General features: G+C 43.8%; 1 protein-coding gene across 1 annotated transcript; it reads right to left on the bottom strand.

The window, feature by feature from the left end:
• Nucleotides 1-11,325: 11,325 nt before the first annotated feature.
• F3 (coagulation factor III, tissue factor) lies at nt 11,326-22,051 on the bottom strand. Its single transcript, XM_004263046.3, has 6 exons — nt 21,758-22,051; nt 20,563-20,674; nt 16,495-16,685; nt 14,667-14,845; nt 13,651-13,810; nt 11,326-12,317 (listed from the first exon to the last, which is right to left on the bottom strand). The coding sequence occupies exons 1-6, from the start codon at nt 21,855-21,857 to the stop codon at nt 12,181-12,183; spliced, it is 879 nt and encodes a 292-aa protein (XP_004263094.1). The 5' UTR covers nt 21,858-22,051; the 3' UTR covers nt 11,326-12,180.
• Between the last annotated feature and the right edge of the window lie 1,508 nt (nt 22,052-23,559).

Raw genomic sequence — 23,559 nt, 5'->3', positions numbered from 1 at the left:
CCACTTAAAAAAATCTAGTACCAGAAATTCATAAATAACAGTCCGTCCCCACACCCTAAGGGCAATCTCTCTCTCTTTTTTTGTTTTAAATTGGAGTATAATCGCTTTACAATGCTGAGGTCGTTTCTGCTGTTCAGTGGGGCAACCATTTTTAACCTGTAACTGTTTTATGGTGGTTTTATTTTTTATTTATTTATTTATTTTTTGCGGTACGTGGGCCTCTCACTGTTGTGGCCTCTCCCGTTGCTGAGCACAGGCTCCGGACGCGCAAGCTCAGCGGCCATGGCTCCCGGGCCCAGCCGCTCCGTGGCATGTGGGATCTTCCCGGACCAGGGCATGAACCCGTGTCCCCTGCATTGGCAGGCGGACTCTCAGCCACTGCGCCACCAGGGAAGCCCTGGTGGTTTTATTTTTAAGCAGTGTATTATAATAGCTACTTCTTACTTTTTCAGTTCTAGGCATCCCCTGCTGCCCGTATTCCAGCCACAGCCAATATATTTATTGCAATATAATACATAAGCAGAAAGGCCCACAAATCTTATGCTCATTGGATTTTTAGAAAGTGTTCATGTGCATTACCACCCCCCAGATCAAGAAATAGGACGTTGTCACGCCTCCAGGCCTCCTTCATGTCTTCTTCCAATCGTTAGCCCATAAAAGCCACTTTATCCTGACTTATAAATTAGGTTGCCTGTTTGTGAACTTCATATGTAATTGGATACCCTTTGTGTACTCCCTTCAGAGTACAGGTCCTTTGCATCCTGAGGTAGGTTTATTTTTAGGTATTTTATTCTTTTTAATGCGATGGTAAATGGGAGTGTTTCCTTCATTTCTGTTTCTGATCTTTCATTGTTAATATATGGAAGTGCAACAGATTTCTGTGTATTCGTTTTGTATCGTGCAACTTTACCATAATTCATTGATGAGCTCTAGTAGTTTTCTGGTAGCATCTTTAGGATTCTCTATGTATAGTATTATGTCATCTACAAACAGTGACAGTTTTACTTCTTTTTCAGTTTGTATTCCTTTTATTTATTTCTCTTCTCTGATTGTCATGGCTAGGACTTCCAAAACTATGTTGAATAAACGTGTCCTGTTCCTGATCTTGGAGGAAATGCTTTCAGCTTTTTACCATTGAGTATGATGTTAGCTATGGGTTTGTCATAGATGGCCTTTATTATGTTGAGGTAGGTTCCCTCTATGCCCACTTTCTGGGGAGTTTTTATCATAAGTGGGTGTTGAATTTTGTCAAAAGCTTTTTCTGCATGTATTGAGATGATCATATGGTTTTTATTCTTCAATGTGTTAATGTGGTGTATCACACTGATTGATTTGCAGATATTGAAAAGTCCTTGTATCCCTGGGATAAATCCCACTTGATCATGGTATATGAACCTTTTAATGTATTGTTGGATTCAGTTTGCTAGTATTTTGTTGAGAATTTTTGTGTCTATGTTCATTAATGATATTGGCTCTAATTTTCTTTTTTAGGCATATCTTTATCTGGTTTTGTTTTCAGGATGATGGGGGCCTCATGGAATGAGTTTGGGAGTGTTCCTTCCTCTGCAATTTTTTGGAATAGTTTCAGAAGGGTAGGTGTTAACTTTCTCTAAATGTTAAGATAGTGTTTGCCTGTGAAACTGTCTGGTCCTGGACTTTTGTTTGTTGGGAGTTTTTAAATCACAGTTTCAATTTCAGTACTTGTGATTGGCCTGTTCATATTTTCTGTTTCTTTATGGTTCAGTCTTGGAAGAATGTACCTTTCTAAGAATTTGTCCATTTCTTCTAGGTTATCCATTTTATTGGCATATAGTTGCTTGTACTAGTCTCTTATGATCCTTTGTATTTCTGTGGTGTCAGTTGTAACTTCTCCTTTTTCATTTCTAATTTTAGTGGTTTGAACCCTCTCCCTTTTTTTCTTGATGTGTCTGGCTAAATGTTTATCAATTTTGTTTGTCTTTTCAAAGAACCAGCTTTTAGTTTCATTTATCTTTTCTATTGTTTTCTTCACCTCTAATTCATTTATTTCTGCTCTGATCTTTATGATTTCTTTCCTTCTACTAACTTTGGGTTTTGTTTGTTCTTCTTTCTCTAGTTGTTGCAGGTGTAAGGCTAGGTTGTTTTGAGATTTTTCTTGTTTCCTGAGATACGCTTGTATTGCTATATATTGAATACTTCCCTCTTAGAACTGCTTTTGCTGCGTCCCATAGGTTTTGGATCATCACATTTTCATTTTCATTTGTCTCTAGGTATTTTTTTGATTTCCTCTGATTTCTTCAGTGATCCATTGGTTATTTGGTAGCATATGGTTTGGCCTCCACATGTTTGTGTTCTTTACAGTTTTTTACTTGTAGTTGATTTCTCTTTTTTTTTAATTTATTATATTTTATTTTTGGCTGTGTTGAGTCTTTGTTGCTGCGCATGGGCTTTCTCTAGTTGTGGCCAGTGGGGGCTACTCTTCGTTGTGGTGCACGTGCTTCTCATTGCGGTGGCTTCTCTTTGTTGTGGAGCACGGGCTCTAGGCACGCGGGCTTCAGTAGTTGTGGTGCACGGGCTTGGTTGCTCCATGGCATGTGGGATCTTCCTGCACGAAGACTTGAAGTTGATTTCTAATCTCATAGTGTTGTGGTTGGAAAAGATGCTTGATATGATTTCAGTTTTCTTAAATTTACCAAGGCTTGCTTTGTGGCCCAGCATGTGATCTATTTTGGAGAATGTTCCATGTGCACTTGAGAAGAAAGTGTATTCTGCTGCTTTCGGGTGGAATGCTCTGTAAATATCAATTAAGTCCATCTGGTCTGATGTGTCATTTAAGGCCTGTGTTCCCTTATTGATTTCTGTCTGGACGGTCTGTCCATTGATGTAAGTGGGTTGTTAAAATCCCCCACTACTATTGTGTTTCTGTTGATTTCTCCTTTTATGGCTGTTAACATTTGCCTTATATATTAACATGCTCCTTTGTTGGGTGCATACATATTTACAGTTGTTACATATTCTTGGATTGATCCCTTGATCATTATGTAGTGTCCTTCTTTGTCTCTTGTAACAGTCTTTAAAGTCTATTTTGTCTGATACGAGTGTTGCTACTCCAGCTTTCTTTTTTTTTTTTTTTTCCAGCTTTCTTTTGATTTCCAATTGCATGGAATACCTTTTTCCATCCCCTCACCTTCAGTCTGTATGTGTCCCTTGATCTGAAGTGGGTCCTTGTAGATAACATATATATGGGTCTTGTTTTTGTATCCATTCAGCCAGTCTGTCTTTTGGTTGGAGTATTTAATCCATTTACATTTAAGGTAATTATTGATATGTATGTTCTTATTGTCATGTTGTTAATTGTTTTGAATTTGTTTTTGTAGGTCTTTTTTCTTCTCTTCCTCTTTTGTTCTCTTGTGTTTTGATGACCATTTTTAGTGTTGTGTTTGGGTTGCTTTTTTTTAAATTTAATTTTACTTTTTTGCTTTTTCTTTTTTGTGTGTATATGAATTGTAGAATTTTGGTTTGCAGTTACCATGAGGTTTTGATATAGCAGTCCATACACACACACACACACACACACACACACACACACACACGATTGTTTTAAGTTGCTGGTCTCTTAATTTCAAATGCATTTCCAATATCCTACATTTGTATTCTCCTCACGATTGCTGGTTTTGATATATTTGTGTGTGGATGATTCCTATCTTTACTATATGTTTGCCTTTACTGGTGAGCTTTCCTATTCGTAATTTTCTTGTTTCTAGCTGTGGCCTTTTCTTTTCCACTTAGAGAAGTTCTTTTAGCATTTGTTGTAAAGCTGGTTTGGTGGTGCTGACTTATCTTTTGCTTGTCTGTAAAGCTTTTGATTTCTCTGTTGAATCTGAATGAGAGCCTTGCTGGGTAGAGTATTCTTGATTGTAGGTTTTTCTCTTTCATCACTTTATGTTGTGCCACTTCCTTCTGGCCTGCAGAGTTTCTGTTGAAAGATCAGCTGACAGCCCTGTGGGGATTCCCTTGTATGTTATTTGTTGCTTTTCCCTTGTTGCTTTTAATATTTTCTCTGTGCCTTTAGTTTTTATCAGTTTGATTACTATGTGTCTCAGCATGTTCCTCCTTGGGTTTATCCTGTATGGGACTCTGCACTTCCTGGACTTGGGTGACTGTTTCTTTGCCCATGTTAAGGAAGTTTTCAGCTATTATCTCAGGCCCTTTCAGATATTTTCTCAGGCCCTTTCTCTCTCTCTTCTCCTTCTGGGACCCCTATAATGTGAACGTCGGTGTGTTTAATGTCCCAGAAGTCTCTTAAACTGTCCTCAATTCTTTTTTCTTTATTCTGTTCCATGACAGTGAATTCCACCATTCTGTCTTCCAGGTCACTTATCTGTTCTTCTGCCTCATTCTGCTATTGATTCCTTTTAGTGTATTTTTCATTTCAGTTATTGTATTTGTTCAACTCTGTTCTTTATAACATCTAGCTCTTTGTTAAACATTTCTTGTATCTTCCTGGTCTGTACCTCCATTCTTTTTCTGAGATCTTGTGTCATCTTTACTATCATTACTCTGAATTCTTTTTTTGAGTAGATTGCCTGTCTCCACTTCACTTAGTTATTCTTCTGGGGTTTTATCTGATTCCTTCAGCATCTTCCTCTGCCATCTCATTTTGCGTAACTTTCCGTGTTTGTGATCTCCGTTCCACAGGCTGCAGGGTTGTAGGTCCTCTTGCTTCTGGTGTCTTCCCCCTGGTGGGTGAGGCTGGTCTAGAGACTTGTGCAGGCTTCCTAGTGGGAGGACTGTTGCCTGCCCACTGGTGGGTGGAGCTGGGTCTTGACCCTCTGGTGGGCAGGGCTACGTCAAGGGTTGTGTTTAGAGGTGGCTGTGGGCTCAGGAAGACTTTAGGCAGCCTGTCTGCTGATGGGTGGGGCTGTGTTGCCACCCTGTTGGTTGTTTGGCCTGAGGTGTTACAACACTGGAGCCTACAGGCTGTTGGGTGGGGCCAGGTCTTGGTGTCAGAATGGCAGCCTCCAGGAGACCTTACGCCAATGAGTAATCCCCAGTACCTCTGCCACCAGTGTCCTTGTCCCCACAGTGGGCCACAGCCACCCCCCGCCTCCCAAGAGACTCTCCAAGAGCAGCAGGTAGGTCTGGCCCAGGCTCCTATGAAGTCACTGCTTTTTCCCTGGGTCCCAGTGCACATGAGACCTTGCGTGCACCCTCCACAAGTGGAGTTTTTGTTTTCCCCAGTCCTGTGGAGTTCCTGCCATCAAGCCCCGCTGGCCTTCAAAGCCAAAAGCTCTGGGGGCTCCTCCTCCTGATGCCAGATCCCCAGGCTGGGGAGCCGGACATGGGGCTCAGAACTCTCACTCCTGTGGGAGAACCTCTGTGATACAATTACTTTCCAGTTTGTGGGTCACCCACCCAGCAGGTATGGGATTTGATTATATCACACATACGCCCTCCTACTGTCTTGCTGTGGCTTCTTCTTTGTCTTCGGACATAGAATATCTTTTTTTGGTAGGTTCCAGTCTTTTTTGTTGATGGTTGTTCAGCAGATAGTTGTGATTTCGGTGTTTTCATGAGAGTAGGTGAGCTCAAGTCCTTCTACTCTATCATCTTGTCCCAGAATCCAAAGTAGACATTTAAGATAATGAGCATTTCTAAAAATTAAAAAGGTCATTTCATGATGATAAAAGGTTGATCCACCAGTAGTGGGGGAAAAAAAAAACCCACATAAATATTGAACACAATTAACCAACTTGACCTAATTAACATGTGTACCCAGCAACTGCAGAATTCACCCAACATGATAGATCCCTCTGTTTATTTAAGACTTCTTGAATTTCTGTCAGTAATATTTTGTTGTTTCCTGTGTAGAGGTCTTGCACATCTTCATTGCTAGGCATTTGATGTTTGTTGATTCTAGTATAGTATATTTTATTTTCTACTTGTTAATTTTTGTAAATTGATCTTTGTGACAGATTGTATTTTCCAAGGATGCTCCTATCCCACATGCTCTTTACAGTGTGGTATGAACATCCTCCAAAGAGAAGTGAGGTTTATAATCCCATCCGTTGAACCTGTGAACTTCGTAACTTCTTGTGGTAAGTCAAGGGCTTGGGTGTTCATCAAGGAGGAGACAAGATAAACTTTAAACACATAAAGTTTATTTGGATGGCAGTTGGACAGGATTGCATGAGAGAGGAAGTCCTTTAACACGTGAGAACTGACAGAACTTAAGAAAAAAATAGTTCCAGAGATGGTGGCGTGAGACCACCGCCTATAAATGGAATAGGACAAGGGGACTCCCAAGGGCAACAGGGAAATCAGAGAGGGGCTCATGTGTCTAGGTGATGTCCCTCAGCAGCAGTTGCTCTGAAGGACAAGCAGTGGTTTGGGGTCTTACAGCTATAGGATTGTCTTATCTATGGTCAGCAGATGTTCAATACAATTTCATGGGGTATGTAAAGTAGGTAGGCTCTAATCGGCTAAAATTATGGTTTGGGACAATATTTAAAGCAGTCGATGTGTGAGGATTTGAGTTTGTCACAGGCGGGCTTTTAGCTAGTGATCCTAGCCTGCTTTACAATGTTGTGTTAGTTTCTGCTGTACAGCAAAGCGAGTTAGTTATACACATATCCATTAGAAATTTAAATTTTAAACATAAATTAATTGGCCAAACTATTTAGCCAAAGATATTTTGCCAAATGGCTTTGAATTTGGGATGCTTAAGGCAGTACAAAACTCCAAGCGTTTTCAAACACATATTTATTTTTGGCATCATCCTATGTCCAAGACATTGTTTTGTGATCAAGCCTTCCGTCTTCCTGGAACACTTCTCACACTTTCTCCTCTCCCTTTCCTCCATCTGCCTGGTTATAACTGTGTCCTTCAGCTGAGGTTTTAGGTAGCCCTTCCAAGTTAGATGGCCCCACGTGAGTTCCCAAAGCACCCTATACTTCCCCTATCATAATGATTACGTTCTATTATCATTACTTGTTTGACATTTTACCCTGCAAATACATGAGCTCCACAAGAGCTGAGATTATACCTGTTGTATTTTATCAAATCCAAAATGCCTGGCACATAATAGGTGCTTAATATTAGAATAAATGAATGAATTCAAATGCATAAGCATGGTTCTTGCCAGAAAAATTACCATCTAGAAAGGGGCCATAACAGGTAAAGATCTGTACAATACTAAGGGTGGTAAGAAAGAATTGTGAGAATGCAGTAAGGAGGTAGGAAGAGTGCACTGGGAATACGGGAGAGGAAAGCTCCTGGGTGAGATCCAGGAATTATTATCCAGTCTTGAAGGATGGGTAGGTAGAAGCAGGGCACATGAATCAGTGAGATTGAGGCAGGAAAGCTTTTGGTCTTTAGAGAGCTGTGGATTAAAGCAGAGGTCCTCAAAGTATTGTCTTAGTGAATGTGTAGTATTTACAGTATGATCATGGCTCTGCTTTTACTTTTGGCCTGGATTAATAACTTGCTAAAATTTAAGTTTAATAAATGGCAACTTCTTGTCAAGGCTGTGCAGTTCTATCCATTGGTGAGGTGTCTCTTCCCTTTCTCCACCTCACTTCCCCTACCCTGCCTTTGTGAAATCAGAAGAGTGGGCTAAATGATTGGGGAAAGCACAGAGCACAGAGCTTCTCAGACTTCAGTGTGCACATAAATCACCTGGAAAATGCAGATTCTGGTTCAGTAGGTCGGGGGTGGGGTCCGAGAATTTCCATCTCTAACTACCTCTCAAGTGATGCTCAAACGCTGTCCCGAGACCACACTTTAAGTAGCAGGATCTGGGGTGGAGCTCTAGCTGTGGACTAAAGAGACCATCACAGGTGGAGTTGCAGCAACTTGGAGGAGGTTCTCTGGTTCAGTGATTCTGGCCACCCCCCCACCATGTTCCTTCATTCTTAATCATTTACAGGTGTTTTGGGTTTTATTTACTATTCCTTTGCTTTTGCAATCCAGTTCGTGAATTCTGGTTAAGTTGCGATCCTCCTCAGGAACTGAAGGTGGCACCGCAATCTTAGTCATTAAAGGACGCTTCCACCCTAAATGCCGTTATGCAGAGGAAAAGCATTTTCCTGCCCCTCTGAATGTTTCTTATTCTCTGGCCTGATACATGCTTAGAGAAGACAAGTTTCTTTGCAGATGGAGCATAGTTTTCCAGGGATTTTTGAAAATCAGGCTGGATTAAGATTATGTCAAAACCTTTTTTCTTAAAGCTTTTTTAGAACCCTGTTTTAAATGTTTATTAAATTTTGTATATTCAAGATGAATTGCAATTTCTGTTACAAAATTCCTGGATTGTTTTGAAGTATTTTCATTTCTCCCAGAGAAAGTGTTGCCTTTCAGCTGTTAATTATTCATGCTCTGTCTAATGAATACATAATCATGGAATTTAGGCTAAAAGAGATTGAAGAGCTTTCAACCAATTAGCTCACTTGACAAAAGAGAAAACAGGCTCCCCAATTTTGCTGAAGTTCTCTTGAAAGAGTTTCGGTACGTTGCAACAGAAAAAATCCTAACAGACCCATATATGACAGACCTTCCAGTGCAGCTAAAGACAGAGGATCTTGTCTATGCTCTATGTATTCTTAATTTGATTTTGGCTTCACAGCAAGCTGCTTTCTGAGCTCTCCCAGGACTAGGAATGCCCCATTTGTGTCTAGAGCTACTTGTAGTCTCTCATTGCAGTAGATTATAGATTAAGCCAGTGGTTCTGAAACTTTACTGGGCATTAGAATCACTTGAAGGGCTTCTTGTTAAAATGCAGATTTCTAATTCAGTAAGTCTGAGGTCAGGGTTGTGAATTTGAATTTCTAACAAGCTCTCAGGTGATGCTAATTCTTATTCCATCACCTGAGATGCAGGACCACACTTTGAGAACCATCAGATTAAGCTAACATTGGGGCTACATGTTTCTTCATTATGTTCATCAAGAAAGAGAGCATCCCAACATTCCCACAAAGAGCGCTGAGATTCACCCTTCCTAGACCAAGTTAGGGCATGTGATTACCCCTAAACCAGTTTCTGCAGTCATGAGGAAGGAATGTGCTGAATGGCAAAGCCAGAATCACCTCTGTCTGCAGTTGAAAAGCAGGGCTGTGGGAAAGAAGAACTAGAGTCCATTATAAGTGTGTGGTATGAATGAAAGTCACCTTGTGACCATCACAAAGCTTCTCAGGCAACCACCGAAGAAAAATAACACATGCTAAATACACGTGTCTTAGAACAGGTCAAAACTGCATTTGGTAATGAGTTTATTTACTATTTGATAGAATTGTTCCTTTGTTTGAGACAAGTCCTTAGGTTATTGGCTCTCAGCTGTAACTAAGGTAAAATGTCTTTGGATTTCACAAGTATTAGTCTCTTATATGTAAGTCAAACTTGGTTAATAATTTAAGATGGTAAAAATCTGTCTTCAAAGCATGAACGTTTAGTTTACTAACAGTTAGCTTTATGGGATACTTTTAAAGACCAGGATAAATAGTGAAGTATAATTTGGCCCACTGGAGGGCAGTAGTTTCTGGATACCAGCCAACAATTTAGAGTATGGTTTTCTGCTCCAGTGCTAATTACGATGTTGATTTGAGCAGCAGCTCTTTAGTCTCAGCGATAAGGGCGGGGGTGGAAACCTGAGTCGTGGTTAAAATGTGCAATATTGAAGCTTCCCGATCATTGCAGTGCAGCCTCGTTTGGATCTGTAATGAATTCCTTCCCTGTGAACAGCCAGACACCTCATTACTACCCAGACCTGCTTTCACTCTGCCAGTACTTTCTTTAGTGGGACCATTCAAGTTCCTTAGATTATGAGGCCATGGAATTGCATAATGCTGTACTTATTCCTAGCCGAAAATAGAGCAGCCTGATGGAACCACCCAGTCAGATACCCTCTCTGGGAGCTTGTTCTACCCCCATGCACTAAGCTCTTTGTCCTGGATAGCCCCATGTGAGCAGGAATTCAAGATAACAGCCAAAGCATACTTCTTTGGGGACATGCTCCCATGCCAACCTCTCTTTTGTTGACTCTGCTGCAAATGCACGCCCTTTCTCTGGCTTGAATGCCACTCCAGCATTGACACAGACTGGCAAACAACCCATCAGAACCAGCCAATAAACCAACCACTGGTCTGTTTCCCTTAATTTCTCCAAAATATATTTTTTTCAGGCTGCCATCTTTCTGAGGACCTGAAAGGTTGTTTGGCCCCATTCTTTCTAAAAATATGGTGTTATACCTAACATTTCATGTTTAGATTTTTATTGACAATGCTTTGAACTCTTTGGAGCAAAGGAACAAAATGCACTTAATTCATGAACAGCTGGACAGTGAGCTGCGTCTTGGCTTTCAGTGCTTACTAAGTGTCTCCTTGGCGGGACCATGTCCAAGCGGGGGTGGCCTCTGGAAGCCTTTCTTAGGCCGCACTGGCCCAGCCTTCCACAACAGGAGGCAAACACGGCTGGGCTCAACCAGATGCCAGGAGGCTCATTTTCATCTCTACTTAGAATCCTCTTTCAGTGCAGTTGTGGGATCAAGACTGTTCTGCTAGATTTTATTTGCATTTGAATGGAGAACTCACTATTTCTACATTCTAGACGAAGTGAAGTAGTTCGACTCAGCCATGTCTAAGAGCCCACTGGCACGGTCACCCTCAAGGAGCAGCAGACGGTGACCCCATCCTGTCCACAAAGAGCTCTCAACCTAGTTTGCTTCTAATAACTCTAGAAACTCCACTTCTCTCTCTCCTTATCTTACATTGTCCTTTTATCAAATTTTCTTTCAATAATCTGAAGAATTTTTCTTCTGTTCTCCTCTCCAACCCTCATCTGCAACTCAAACTGATGCCCATGGGAAGGTCTCTCTCCCGCTAAGCCTGCAGTAGATGGTATAAAATCCTCCCTTCCCTGGAAACCATACACCCGTGCCCGTTGCTGTGTGACTCGTGGTGCCTCCTGGCAGGCAGAGTGTTATCAGGCTTGGTCATATGTCTTGCTTAGGCCAGTGGCATGTGACCAGAAGTGACACTGAGCCACTCTGGAGTGGAAGTTTTAGGAGGAGGCTTAAACCTTGAAGACATGGCTGCCCGTTCTACTAGTTTTTTGCTTTTCCCTCTGCCCTGATCCAAATAGGGGCTTCACCTTTGGTTTTGGTCCTAGAATGAGAAGATATTAAGAAGAGCTGTAGTCAATCCACAGCCACCAAACTGTAAGTGTAATGTAAAGATACCATTGTCATAAGCCACTGAGAATTCCAGGGTCATTTGTTACTGCAGCAGAGCCAACTAATACAAAGGCCAAACCATAAATAATAACTAAATAAGATAAATAAGATATAATTAATAGTCACAATTCCCAGTTACCTTTATTTATATAAAAGTACATTAAATAAATAATCTCAATATATACAAACAATATTACCTCTATAAATAGAAAATCCCCATATATAAAACCTTTTTTCAAATTATAAATATGTACAATGTTGACCATAAAGTGTGAAGTACCTTAAATCTTAAACTCTATGTAATTTGTTGGTATAGTAGTCTTATAAAAATACAGCTATCTGTCAAGTGTTTCATCAACAGCATTTAAGTCAGTTAAAGTGCTAAACTGTAATGCATGTTATGAATGTGCCCCAAATACAAGTCTTCTGCTTTTAACACATTCATATAAATGTTGTTTGCTAATTGTTTTGAACCTCCAAAAGTACTCAAAAAAAAAAAAAAAACCCTAAACACCATATTACAAAAGGACAGACATACGTTAGAAAGTCCACCCAGTTTCCATTTTACTCTCCCACATGGTTTGAAGTCGGCCTCTCAAAAGTTCTCCAAAAATCCACCCAGGATTTTTTAGGGCATTTGTTCATTTGTTTTTCCTTAGATGATCTGGCTTCAACTTGAGTGTAGAAAATATACAGTCTAGAGCATGATATGTGCAAAAGGTGCTGCAGCATTAAAATAGAAATTTAAAAAACTTGGAATTGGTTGTACCGCTCATTACGTCCCAAAGTGTCTAATGCTGATGTTGAAACCAGAATGCTAATGGTGAGAACAGGTCAGATAAGAGCTTTCTTTGAGCCCAAGGGTCTCTAAGCTTCAAACACTCATTTGTGTTTCCATGTGTTCTACTGCCTTAAATGTTCTTGGTCACAGTGCAACACGAGTTCTGCAGAGCTGGCAGATCCAAGAGCAGGATCTTTCATGCAACATTGAGGGGCAAGCTCTCCTTCCCACTTTGCCCTGCTCTCGCCTTCCTGCACTTATACAGAGACACAGACAGGACGATGATGAAGATGATGACCACAAGCATCACTGCTACAACGATGAAGGGCATTTCTGAAAAATAAAAGGTACCAAGTCAACTCAGAGAGAGAGCTTGAATCCCATTTATCAGTGGGCAGAACTGAAGGCATAACCCCAAATTACACCATCCTGCTTTTGCGTAACTTGAAATTTCTTTCCTGCGCTCTTTCCACCACAACACATTTCGATTAGGAAAGAATCTGTCAAACCCTAGATGTTTGCGGGCAATTGACAATGGTGAAAACGATTTAATAAACTGGATAATGCTCACAGTCTAGAAAGATGCAGGAAGACGGAAGCAAGAACGGCTGTTAGAAACAAGTGGCTGAAAATGATGCTGAGTTTGGTGGCAACGATTATAGAAGCTGAACTCTCAGTGCAAAGAGAGATGCAGAGCACTACCAAAATTCAAGTAAAGAAGAGATGATAACTGGTTGGGGCAATAAGAAGGCTTCCTGGTGGAGGTGGCATTTGAAATGATTCTCAAAGGACCCAATTCAGCAGATAGAGAAGAGGCAGGGGAAGCAGCGATCTAGGTGTGCATGAAGTCAGAGAGCAGCGGAGCTCAAGCTGCCTTTAGGAGGATGGACCTGAGGGCTGTGGGTATGAGGGCCCAGACGGTGCAGAACCAGAGGGAAAGAGAGCCCTTTCCTTCTGTCAGTGTCAATAAACGGGAGGGAATTTTAAAAGTGTTTTTAAAAGGCTTAAATTACATCTTAACAAGGCACTAGGTCATTATTGCTATCCTTTGACTTTTTGTTCCCCAAAGTACTCAGAGCACTACCTGCTCAAGCCTGGTGGGAGATTCCTGGGCTCTCACCCTCATGCACGTGTCTGAGCCTCCATGGCATCTCCAAATAAGATCCACTCCTCACTTGGTGTCAGGGCCCTGGTGTGGCACATAATGTACACACACACGTGCCGGCCAGGGACACACACATGCACGTGGTATACCTGATAGACTCAGTCCCTTCCCTTCGTGGGTTAAAACCTTTGTGGCAACAGCCCACAGTAGGTGCTCATAAATGTGCATCAGGTGCTGCTGCACCTGGTCCAGAAGCTCCCCCCAAGCTCCCCAAATCAGAATTTAAGTATGAAGAAATGCTCAGAGAAATCTGCATTTGATGCTAAATCCTAAACATGTACCATGGGCCCAGGGCTCAGCAGAGAGCTTAGCACATGGTACGTGCTCAGAAAAACACTTGCTAATACAAGGGAACAACATAGAAACATCTCTAAATGCCTAAAATTATGAGTACCCCCAAAACCACAAAAAACCAAGGCAGTTTTCCCCTGAAGAAAGTACATCCTCGTCCTGGAAGGCACCCCTCCCTCCCTCCCACATGGCAGGGGTAGAGCCACTCACCCATGGACAGAACTTTCTCTTGGCTGGTACACTCGATGGGACTTTCTGGACTCTTCTGGTTAGCTCTTCGTGATGGAATCACTGCTTGAACATTGAAACAGTAGTTTTCTCCTTCATCCACATCAATCAGAAACTCATTAGTGTTCGTCGTGGCCTTTTTCTGTTAAAAGACAGAGTCCTTTATTCATCTGGGCTCCGTGAATTCTGCCCCCTTTACTAAGTCACTGTGGTAGTTAAAGCCTACATGGACACATCTGACATAAAGGATTGGAAGTGAGTTGGCTCATCAAGTTCCCCCGATAACTGCTAAGGATGTTGTTTTCCCCAAGGATGAAGATATCCAGTTTGGGCACATCCAACCCAGTTTTTAGCCCCTTTAGAAGATATCTGGGGCTTCCCTGGTGGTGCAGTGGTTGAGAATCTGCCTGCCAATGCAGGGGACATGGGTTCGAGCCCTGGTCCGGGAAGATCCCACATGCCGCGGAGCAACTAGGCCCGTGAGCCACAACTACTGAGCCTGCACGTCTGGAGCCTGTGCTCCGCAACAAGAGAGGCCACGATAGCGAGAGGCCCGCGCACCGTGATGAAGAGTGGCCCCCGCTCGCCGCAACTAGAGAGAGCCCACGCACAGAAACGAAGACCCAACACAGCCAAAAATTAATTAATTAATTAATTAATTTAAAAAGTCTGCAGTAAAGGAAAATAGGAATGAAGTATGAATTGTTGAATGAAAAACAAATCTTGTCTCTGGGATCCTCCGTAGAGGAAGAAATGAGGAAGCTGGTGGGAACCTTGGAGATGACTGGTCCAGCCCCCTGGCTGAGGAACCTGAGTATCCGAGGAGGCCCTGACCAAGGCAGCTGGAAGTCACAGGTAAAACCAGGACAGCGGCCCCTCCCACTCCGCCAACCTGTCCTCTCAACCACCCGCTCTGATATTTGAGTTGGAAAAGAAGTAGGCTGTAAAATCAAGGATCTACAATTTAAAACGAGTCATAAAAACAAAAGAGCGCTCACCTTTCCTGTACTTGAAGCTCTCCAATAATAAAGTATATAATTCAAGTCCTTGCCAAAAACATCGCGGAGGCTTAGGAATGTGCCGCTCACTCTGACTAAGGTACGTGCATCTTGTACGGTCACATTCAGTTCTGTCCCAGCTTGTTCGAAACTCCGAATTGTTGGCTGTCCAAGGTTTGCTAAAACACAGAAAATGAGCTTTGTTGGAATCAAAGAATTCTAGACAACGTAGAATCCCATTAATCACGGTTAATAACAACTTGGTCATCCCTCATGAAACAGCTCATAGAACCAACTCCCTAGCCCCAGAGCTGGGCCCCGAGACGTTCTACAGCAGTGCTGTCCAGCGGAAATGTAGTGGGAGCCACAGATGTCACCTTAAGTTTCCTTGGAGTCACATTAGAAAACGTAAAAAGGAACAGGTGAAGTTAATCTTAATAATATATTTCTTTTAACCCCATATGGCTAGAATATTATCATTTTAACATTTAATCAGTATAAAAACTTTTGGAGATCTTTCTCAAAATCCAGCATGTATTCTACACTTAGGGCATTAGCCATATCTCAGGTGCTCAGCAGCCACATGTGGTTAACCAACTGCATAAGGTTCCAGATCTTACATACAATAAAGTAGAGGCTGTGGGAAAGCCCAAGAAATGTCTGTCTTTGGTACCTCAAGGAACCAGTTTTAACCACCAGGTCTCTTTGATGGCTCAATTATCTCATGTGCTTTGGTTGAAGGACAGTAAAACAAATCCCGATAACTTAACAGGAACTATGTGCAAGTATGTGTGTGTGTGAGCACATAAATAAATAAATAAACTATTTCCCCTCTTGCACCGAAAAAGGATTTGCAGTGGCTGACAAAAAACTCAAGAACTATAAAAAGGAATCATGGGGATGCTGCCAGTGGAGGGAGAATAAATGTCAATGACCCTGCAGTTACTGCAGGCGGCTGTGGGTAGGGTCGCTACTCTAGCTAAGTGCTGGGAGAGGCACACAGGTAGAAGCACTAGGGGAGAAACTCCCCTCTGGGTGTCAGAAGGGTAAATATAAAAGCACCAATAACACAACACTTTCATTCCAAGTCTTCTTGCTAGAGCAGCTGATTTCACTCTTCTCAATGTGCTACATGTGTTTATTTAAAATACCTAGTTCAGAACCATAGCCGTGACAAAAAATTTACGTCTCCTACTTGGCAGGAATCCTCTGCTCTCCCTTAGTAGACGCTCAAGTCAGTTTACTGGGCCAAAGGCTGGGGAGAAAAGCATTCTGCGTTTTCAAGACCAGCAAGAAGGAAGCAGGACGGGAGCTGGCCCGGCAAGTGGCAGCACATCACAGGACTCAGATCATGGTCAAGCGATTAGAAAGGTCAGCAAGCCCGATGATGAGATTGGAGGGAGATGGAACTCTCCCCATGGACTCGTGACCATCTGTGAAAAACCCTCAACTGGGACTTCTGAAAATTCAGAAGTGAGGTATATAGACTCTCCTAAATATATATGGGGAAATACTGGAACCCCAGGCTTGGTGAATTTCCTACTCCCTGCCCCTCATCCAGCCAGTTACTGGTAGGGTCTGGGGACAGACTGGTGGAGAAACCTACTTGATGACATTGTTATCAACTCCAAAGTTCACGTTCCGTGAACCTCCTGCCACATCCGGAATGAGCGAAGAGGCCTGTGGCACTTACCAGTCTCTGAGAAAGAAGACGTGTTTATGGATAAATATTTTCTTACGTCATGGCTCCTAAGGGTCACAAGCTCACAAGAATATTCAGAAGTTTTTAAAACAAGAATGAATGGTTACTACAAACCGAGCTACTTACTCTCTAAGTAAGGTGTGAACTCCGGGGAGTTGGTAAACGGAGGCTCCCCAGTAGAACCGATGGCATCCAATGGGTAGGAAAAGACCCGGGCCAAGTATGTCTCTTTCACGTTTTTCACGATCTCATCGGTGACGTCACACTCTGTGTCTGTTGTGTAGAAGCATTTGTTTTTCCAATTTCCTAATCTAGAGCTGAAGGAAGAGAAATGGAACATTATGATTTGCATCCAACAAGACAAACTGGTTTCTGGCTGGGGTGCCTTGTTACAATAGCAGCTTCCCACAAGCGATCCCGAGGAGGCGTTTGGTACGCTGAGCACTTCAGATGAGTTTGAATCCTCACAGCAACCTGCGGGTGGCTCTGTAATTGTCTCTGTTCTTACAGGTAAGGCAATGGAGGCAAAGGGAGACTGGGTGACCAGCTCCTCGTCACACAGCTGGATTTTGAGCCAGACAGCAATTTGACTACTGGGTCTGTGCTCTGAACCGTTTTGTTAAATATCTTCCTTAAAATGTAGATGATTTGTCATGACTATGTGGGATAAAGGGCAATTTTCCATCAAGACCCAATTATTTATTACAGTCCACTTATTATATTCTGTTTACCACATTCTATGTTCTATGTAATATATTCTATCCTATTACATTCTATTGTGACCATTCTTGGTGTGGTTATTTAACAGTTATTGAATCTACTATAAGCCAGGCACTGTACTGGACCCTCAGCCATGTTACTTTGTTTGGTATAATCCTTCCAAGAAGGTATTGGATCTTCCTCACATATGAGGACCCTGAAGCACAGAGCTGCTAGGTAACTTGTACAAGGTCTCACAGCTTATGCGGTGAGAGCTGGGTCTGTTCCTCTCATTATACGACATGCCTCCCTCACTTTCACAAGATGTGCTGTCAAAAACTATAGAGCAACAATACAGGTGGTTATCTGTCAAAGTCTGAGACTGAGACAGATCTGACGAAAGACAGAGCTTTCTTTTGTAAGATGTCATTGAAGAGGAAATGATTTAAAGTACTGCCAAAAATGAAAGTATCCTGAAATGATATAAAGAGCTTCTAAAAATGAAATTATTCTACAGAACCAAGACAATTCCTAGACAAATGTCACTGCAGCTGGATCCACACACATCTGTCCCACATAAGTTGACAGCTACCCTGACCTTCCCCATCATCAACCACTAGCGTTCCCTACCCTTCATTCAAGGCCACGTTCCAATCCCACCTTCTGCAGGAATCTCCAGATCTCCTTGCTCAGAATTGATCTTTCCCTTCCCCATCCCCCAGCACTGACATCTCATTAAAGCACTTAAGGTGAGGGTGGTACCAGGGCTCCACGCCCTTGTGCTCCCCCATCACGCAGTGGGGCTTTAGGGCTTGCACATGGCCAGGCCTTGCTGGATATTAGATGGTTTACATTTCCAGGTTGAACCGGGGGAAAACAAGCTGCCATATGGATTCAGTTGTCTAAATCCAGGCATGAGAACCACAAATAAGTATTTTTTTAAAAGTCTGAACTAAGTAATCGGGCTAAGAGGGTGTGAGTAAACACACTCTTGGTCCTTAAATTCACAAATAAAGATTGATACAGAAATATCAGTTTACATACTCTTAGATTTCTCTAATTTTCTGTGATAAAAGTAGAGATGCAGTCTTAATTCCAGAATGACCAGAATGCATTTTTTTAAATTACATCATTTCTATTTTAAAAAGTGAATGAGAACCTGATGGTTCTTCTCCACTGCTATGGCAAACAAATGGTTCAGATAACAGGAGCAACACTGCTGGGTGCTGAGGCTATACTCTGTCTGAGAGAGAGCATTTGGTTCCTTCCAGCTCACAGTAGCAACCACAGTCCTCTGACAAAATTTAGCACAAGCAACTAAATCATCAAAAGTAATAAAGCCATGAAGTGCTGTGAACAGGTTAGGAAGGGGCAATTCTGCAGTTCACTTCCTCTGAATGCTATAATCAGCATGAACAATATAAACGCCTCCAAGGTTCCTCTGGGTATTGCAAAATCTCCTGATTTGGAAATAATAAAAGTTCCGCCTGCACTTCTAAAAAATCCCAACAGAATCCAGACTCACCAATTAAGAAGCAAGTTGTTTTCTACAAGCTTGGGGAGTTCTGTTTTAGAATTCAGAACGTTTCATGGAATCAATACTACAAGGGATGGTTGGTGCTAAGGCTTGAGCCAGTAACACTTTGCAACCACCGGTGAACACTTTCCAAAGGGGAAAAAGGCAGTTGGCGCTCCAAGGAGGGGCTTCAGACACAGCAGCGGCACCCTGTGTTTGAGGACTGGCTGGTGGTGAGGTGGGTGGGTCAGGAGGAGCAGCAGGTCAAGACGCTTTCTCTAGGGAAAGAAACCGGGAGGGAGGAAGGCGCACTGAGGAGACCAGTGGGAATGACTTTCTTTCCTCCTCCCGGCTTTGGAGCCCCACATCAGACCCGGGGGAGACCCACTGAGGGGTGGCGGTGCGCGTCGCTGGGTAGACCGTGGTACCGGACCCTGCTGGGCGAGCCCCATCAGCGCAGTCATGAATAAGTCCCTCACCTTCCCAGGGCCAGTTTCCTCTTCTATAAAATGATTGCTACGGTCCCTTCACCCAGGAATCCCATTTACCCGTGGGCTGGTCGCCGAAGAGTGCGGGTCTCTGGCAGGGGCGAGGGACTGCTCACACGTCCTCCAGCACAGGTGTGGAGACGGCCGGTGCGGCGGGAACCACCCCCAGCCCGGGTCCGCGGGCGCCCCCAAGAGGCAGCTCTGCACTAGGATGTTTACACAAGGGGACTGCGTCCACTTACGTAACAACAGCCTTGCAAAGTCCAAGAACTTTGAGTTGACAAAGGCTTATGTTTCAAAAGCTGGTAACTCAGAAATATGTTTCCTCGTGTTCACCAAACTTAATATATTTTGGAGGTAAGCATTCCTCCTAAAATCTTATTTTCACTACCCAGAAGGAAAGCATCTACTAAGGTAAGCTTCAGCTCTGTATCAGTGGAATTACTAACTCTCAACCAGTAGAATCTGATTTGACAAGTTTGACCATAATAGTAATTATTACCTTGAGTTATGAAATTCCTTTAAATCTTTCTATGTATCTATACAAGCACGCATGCACACACAAATTCTCTTCCGTGTTGCCTTGGCAATGGTTGTCATGAAGTTGCTTTTGGGAAAAAAAAAAAAAAAAACCACCTAAAAGCCCCACTCCATACTTAGCAGCTGCATTCCAAATGCTACAAAAGGCTTGGCACAAGCTAAACAAAATGGCAAAGCACCTTTAATTTTAGCCAGCGATACTTTTGTGCCTTTTACAAGCAGTGTTAATTTCCACAGCTGCTCTCCTCTACTTAATAAGAGCTCTACCAAGCTTCCTAGAACATTTCAGAAACCAAAAACTTGCTAAGAATATGGTGACAACCATCAAAAAGAGGACATTGAGACTGAATATGCTGAATTAGGGGCTCTTGGGGACAGCTGCCAATCAGGGATGGGGACGGATGAGCAGAGCAGCCCTGACAGCTCAGGGTGCAGACAGAGGAGTATTCCATTCCCGCTCAGTGAGTCATGAATTTGACCCCCTCCAAGATCATGTATGCAACCGAATTTTGAATCATGAATCCAAAGATTAATGAATCAAACACTGTTTAAAGGCAATGTATACATCCAAACTCCTCCCCACCTCTTCTCTAACATGTTAAATCCCGCTAGCAGTCTAGACAGCACGGAAAAAGCTGTGTACTTAGATGAGATGAATTATCAGCGATCAGTGCCACCGTGGCTTGCTCAAGAAGGTTCTCCTATCCATAGTTTATACTCCACTTACAAATTTCCCCATCATCTCCAAAAACAATTAAAATGTTCTATCAGTTTAAGGTCTGGAAATGTTGCAGGCTTGACAGAGTATGGCTCTGGCCAGCAAATTATGATGAACGCCCTCTTCTTTGTTATCTGTTAAATAATCTCATCCATCAATCAGCTTTAAAGACATTTATATTCAGCACAGGAAACAGCAAAAATCTTATTTTTCTTTTTTGGTACCTGGCTTACCTTATCTGAACAGTGTAGACATGATTGATGGGTTTGGGTTCCCACTCCAAAATGGTCTTGAAATTAGTTGACTTCCAAGTTAAATTATATGCTACTGCTACATCTGTAGTGCCTTTAAACAACAGAGAAACAGCTATTAATGTTTACATGAACTTCTCAGCACACGATTTCATGTTGATGGTATAAAACAGCTTCCCACTCCCCAACACCATCATAAACCTCACATTAATATTTTTCCAATCACAAAAGCTTTAAGTGAATTACAAGAAAAAATCTGCAATTTTTTCCTAAACCCAGAATTTCCTCATGGCAAGATTGACCGGGTAATCTGAGGAAACACACAAGGATCTTGAAACCCTTGTTTGAAATTATTCATGGGGGAAAGCCCTGTGATAATGACCTGGAAGCACAGCCCAGGAGCCATCAGTGGCCCAGGGTGTCCACGGCCCAACTCGGGAAGGGCAGGACTCCAGGTTCAACTTAGCAGGGAAAGCCAGCTAGGAAGGGTTTTCCATAAATTACGTTAAAGGACAAAGCCCACATGTGTAAGAAGAGTTAGGACTGCATCCAATAAAAAACCCAAACCTTGACTTTTTTCATTTGTATCTAAAATGTCTCTATACTGAAACTTCCACAGACAACCATGCAGCCGTTAAGCCTGTTAACACCGTCGGATGTATTCGGTTAGGATGCCTTAGTGTTAAGGTCTGCCTGGCCAGTTCTCAGCAGATCAGCCTCTGCCCTGCCCGCACACAGAACAGGCTTACAGGGCATGCACAATGTGGTGCCTGCTCCAGTCCAAGCGACATTTTGCAGGGACTGCCTCTAGCGCAATCTAAAACACAGACGATCAAGATAAGACCGAGAGCCGCTTTTTATTATGGAAAGTGCATATATAATGAAGGATAACATTCAAACATTGCACGCCGACCCGTGCAGGTGAGGAGCCACGTCCCACCACCTTCAAGGTGTCGGCTCCCTGGGAAGCTCTTTTCCTAAACTTCAAGCGAGAGCCCCGAACGCACTTAGGCAACGCTGGACGCCACGAGCAAGCATCTCTAGCAGAAGGGGCGGCGGGTCCCGGGCGGGTGGCACCTCAGGGCGGCAGGGCGAGCCTGCTGCCAGCCAGGACTGTCCTCCCTCTTCCCGGTGGCGGGCCCCAGGGCTCGGGGGTGGGGGGGAGGGTACCACTCACCTGTGGCTCCGGCCACCCGGACCAGGACCCAGCCGAATAGGAGCGCCCGAGCGACGGCGGCCTCGTAGCAGGGTACCCGGGGCCCGGTGGGGGTCGCCATGTTCACGAGCTGACGGCGAGGTCGGGAGGATTCCTTGCGCCCCGGAGGCTGGGGAGGCGGGGAGGCTGCTGAGGTTGGACTGGAGGCGCCTGGGGCTGCGGGATGGAGCAGGAGGGGCGCGAGGAACCCCGAGTCTGTGGGAGCCCGTGCCCGGCGCGCTTTAAAGAGCCCCTCGCACGCCCGCGCCTCCGCAGGCCCTACGGCCGCCCCCGCCCCTCCTCCCGACTCCCCGCCCCCAGCCAGGCTCCAGCAGCCTCCCTGGGCTGCTTCTGGCGAATCCACACCCCGGCCCCGCCTCCTCCCAGTAGGAAACTCCGAAACCCTGCAGGGGCTGATTCACCCGTGATTCAATCGGCCGTCAAGCGCGAGTGTCCTTCGGCCACTGGCGGCTCCAGGTGCTGAGGGGAACCAGGGTCCCAGCCGCCCAGACCCCCTGACTCCCAGCTCTGGCCCTCAGGCCAGCGACCCAGATGTCCGCCTGAATGGGCGGCAGGTCTGTTGGGAAGGAAAAGGTGGCGGTTGGAAGGAGTTCGAGGTGGAGGAGAGGGAACCCTCCCTTCCATTTGGCGATGCAGTGTCCCCGCCAGCGGGAGCGCAGTACTTACCGAGTTTAATAGAAAGTACTGGCTCCGGGCTCCTCTCTGGCCCCCAGGGCATTTCCCGGGCGCTTTGCGCGCGTCAGGCTGAGCCTTGGAATCTGCAGCCAAGTAACAGCGTGACGAGGAGCAGAGCCCTCTCCTAGCTGTGATTTCGGCTTTCGCCCCGAAGCAATGATACCTGGCTCGCCTACCTCCCCGGGCCCTTAGCCTGGGTGCATCCTAGGAGATGGTGCCAATGCAGGTGCTTCTACGGGTCCGAAGTTCAGTCAGCTCAGGCACAACCCAGCCCACCTCGGGTTAGTGACCGAGGAAGAACTGCCCCAAATCTAGCACTTTGCCTCTGGGAGAATTCCAAGGTGACATCTGCCGCCGTTGAAGAAGACGTTTGCGGGACTGAGCTCTGCTCAAGTATAAAGAAACCAAAAATGAAATTTAAAAATATAGTCAGACTTAAGCTTTGGTTTTTCTGAATTTTCTGGCTTCCTCTTCTGGGCTTTGCTGTAAAGTTGTCAGGCAGGAGAATGTTAACTCTTATTCTACTGAGCGGCTCTGTAGGCGTTCTTGTCAAAGTATTGCCGTCATTTTTTACTGTACTCTGTAGTTGCCTCCTCGACAGACTGGAGAGTTTTTAGGAGAGTGGAGTCTGTTTTCTCTCTCTTTCTCTCCCAGTTTTTTTCTAGGGAAATTAGCCTCGCATTTTAGTGCACACTCTATACACATTTCCATATAGCCTGCTGAGCCATAGCATTACACTTATTTTAAAAGAAATGAAACTTTGCAAAATTAAATTTTCCCCCTTTCCTTGAACTGAAATAGCACATCCAGGTTTAGCTCTTGTAGTCCTTCCTTCCTGGAGGCTGAAAGCTGCACTTGCTGGTTTCCTCTTTGAGTTCTCCTCCAACTCTAAAACAAAATTTATATTTGCAAAACTAAGCCATGCAATCCTCCTTTTTGCAGTCTCTGGCCGGAGTCATTTTTCCTAACGGATCTTTAGCCCCACATGGGTTGTGATTCTTTGTGCTCTGGAGTTGAAGGTAGCTGGGAGAAAATGTTACACTTCAATCAAGTGCCTTACAAGACCCAAGGAATTGTTGCTCTGTCTG

This window comes from Orcinus orca, chromosome 1 (genome assembly GCF_937001465.1).
Source record: "Orcinus orca chromosome 1, mOrcOrc1.1, whole genome shotgun sequence".
Lineage (NCBI taxonomy): Eukaryota > Metazoa > Chordata > Mammalia > Artiodactyla > Delphinidae > Orcinus > Orcinus orca.
This window is presented reverse-complemented; position numbering and strand designations above follow the sequence as displayed.

What these genes read in the sequence shown, in the direction of transcription:
- F3 (XM_004263046.3), bottom strand. Translation starts at nt 21,857, where the DNA reads ATGGCGACCCCCACCGGGCCCCGGGTACCCTGCTACGAGGCCGCCGTC. An exon ending in GTTCACACCTTACTTAGAGA is followed by an intron (nt 14,846 to 16,494) that starts GTAAGTAGCTCG and finishes TCTGTGTTTTAG; the next exon opens with CAAACCTTGGACAGCCAACA. An exon ending in GAGCTTCAAGTACAGGAAAG is followed by an intron (nt 13,811 to 14,666) that starts GTGAGCGCTCTT and finishes GTCTTTTAACAG; the next exon opens with AAAAAGGCCACGACGAACAC.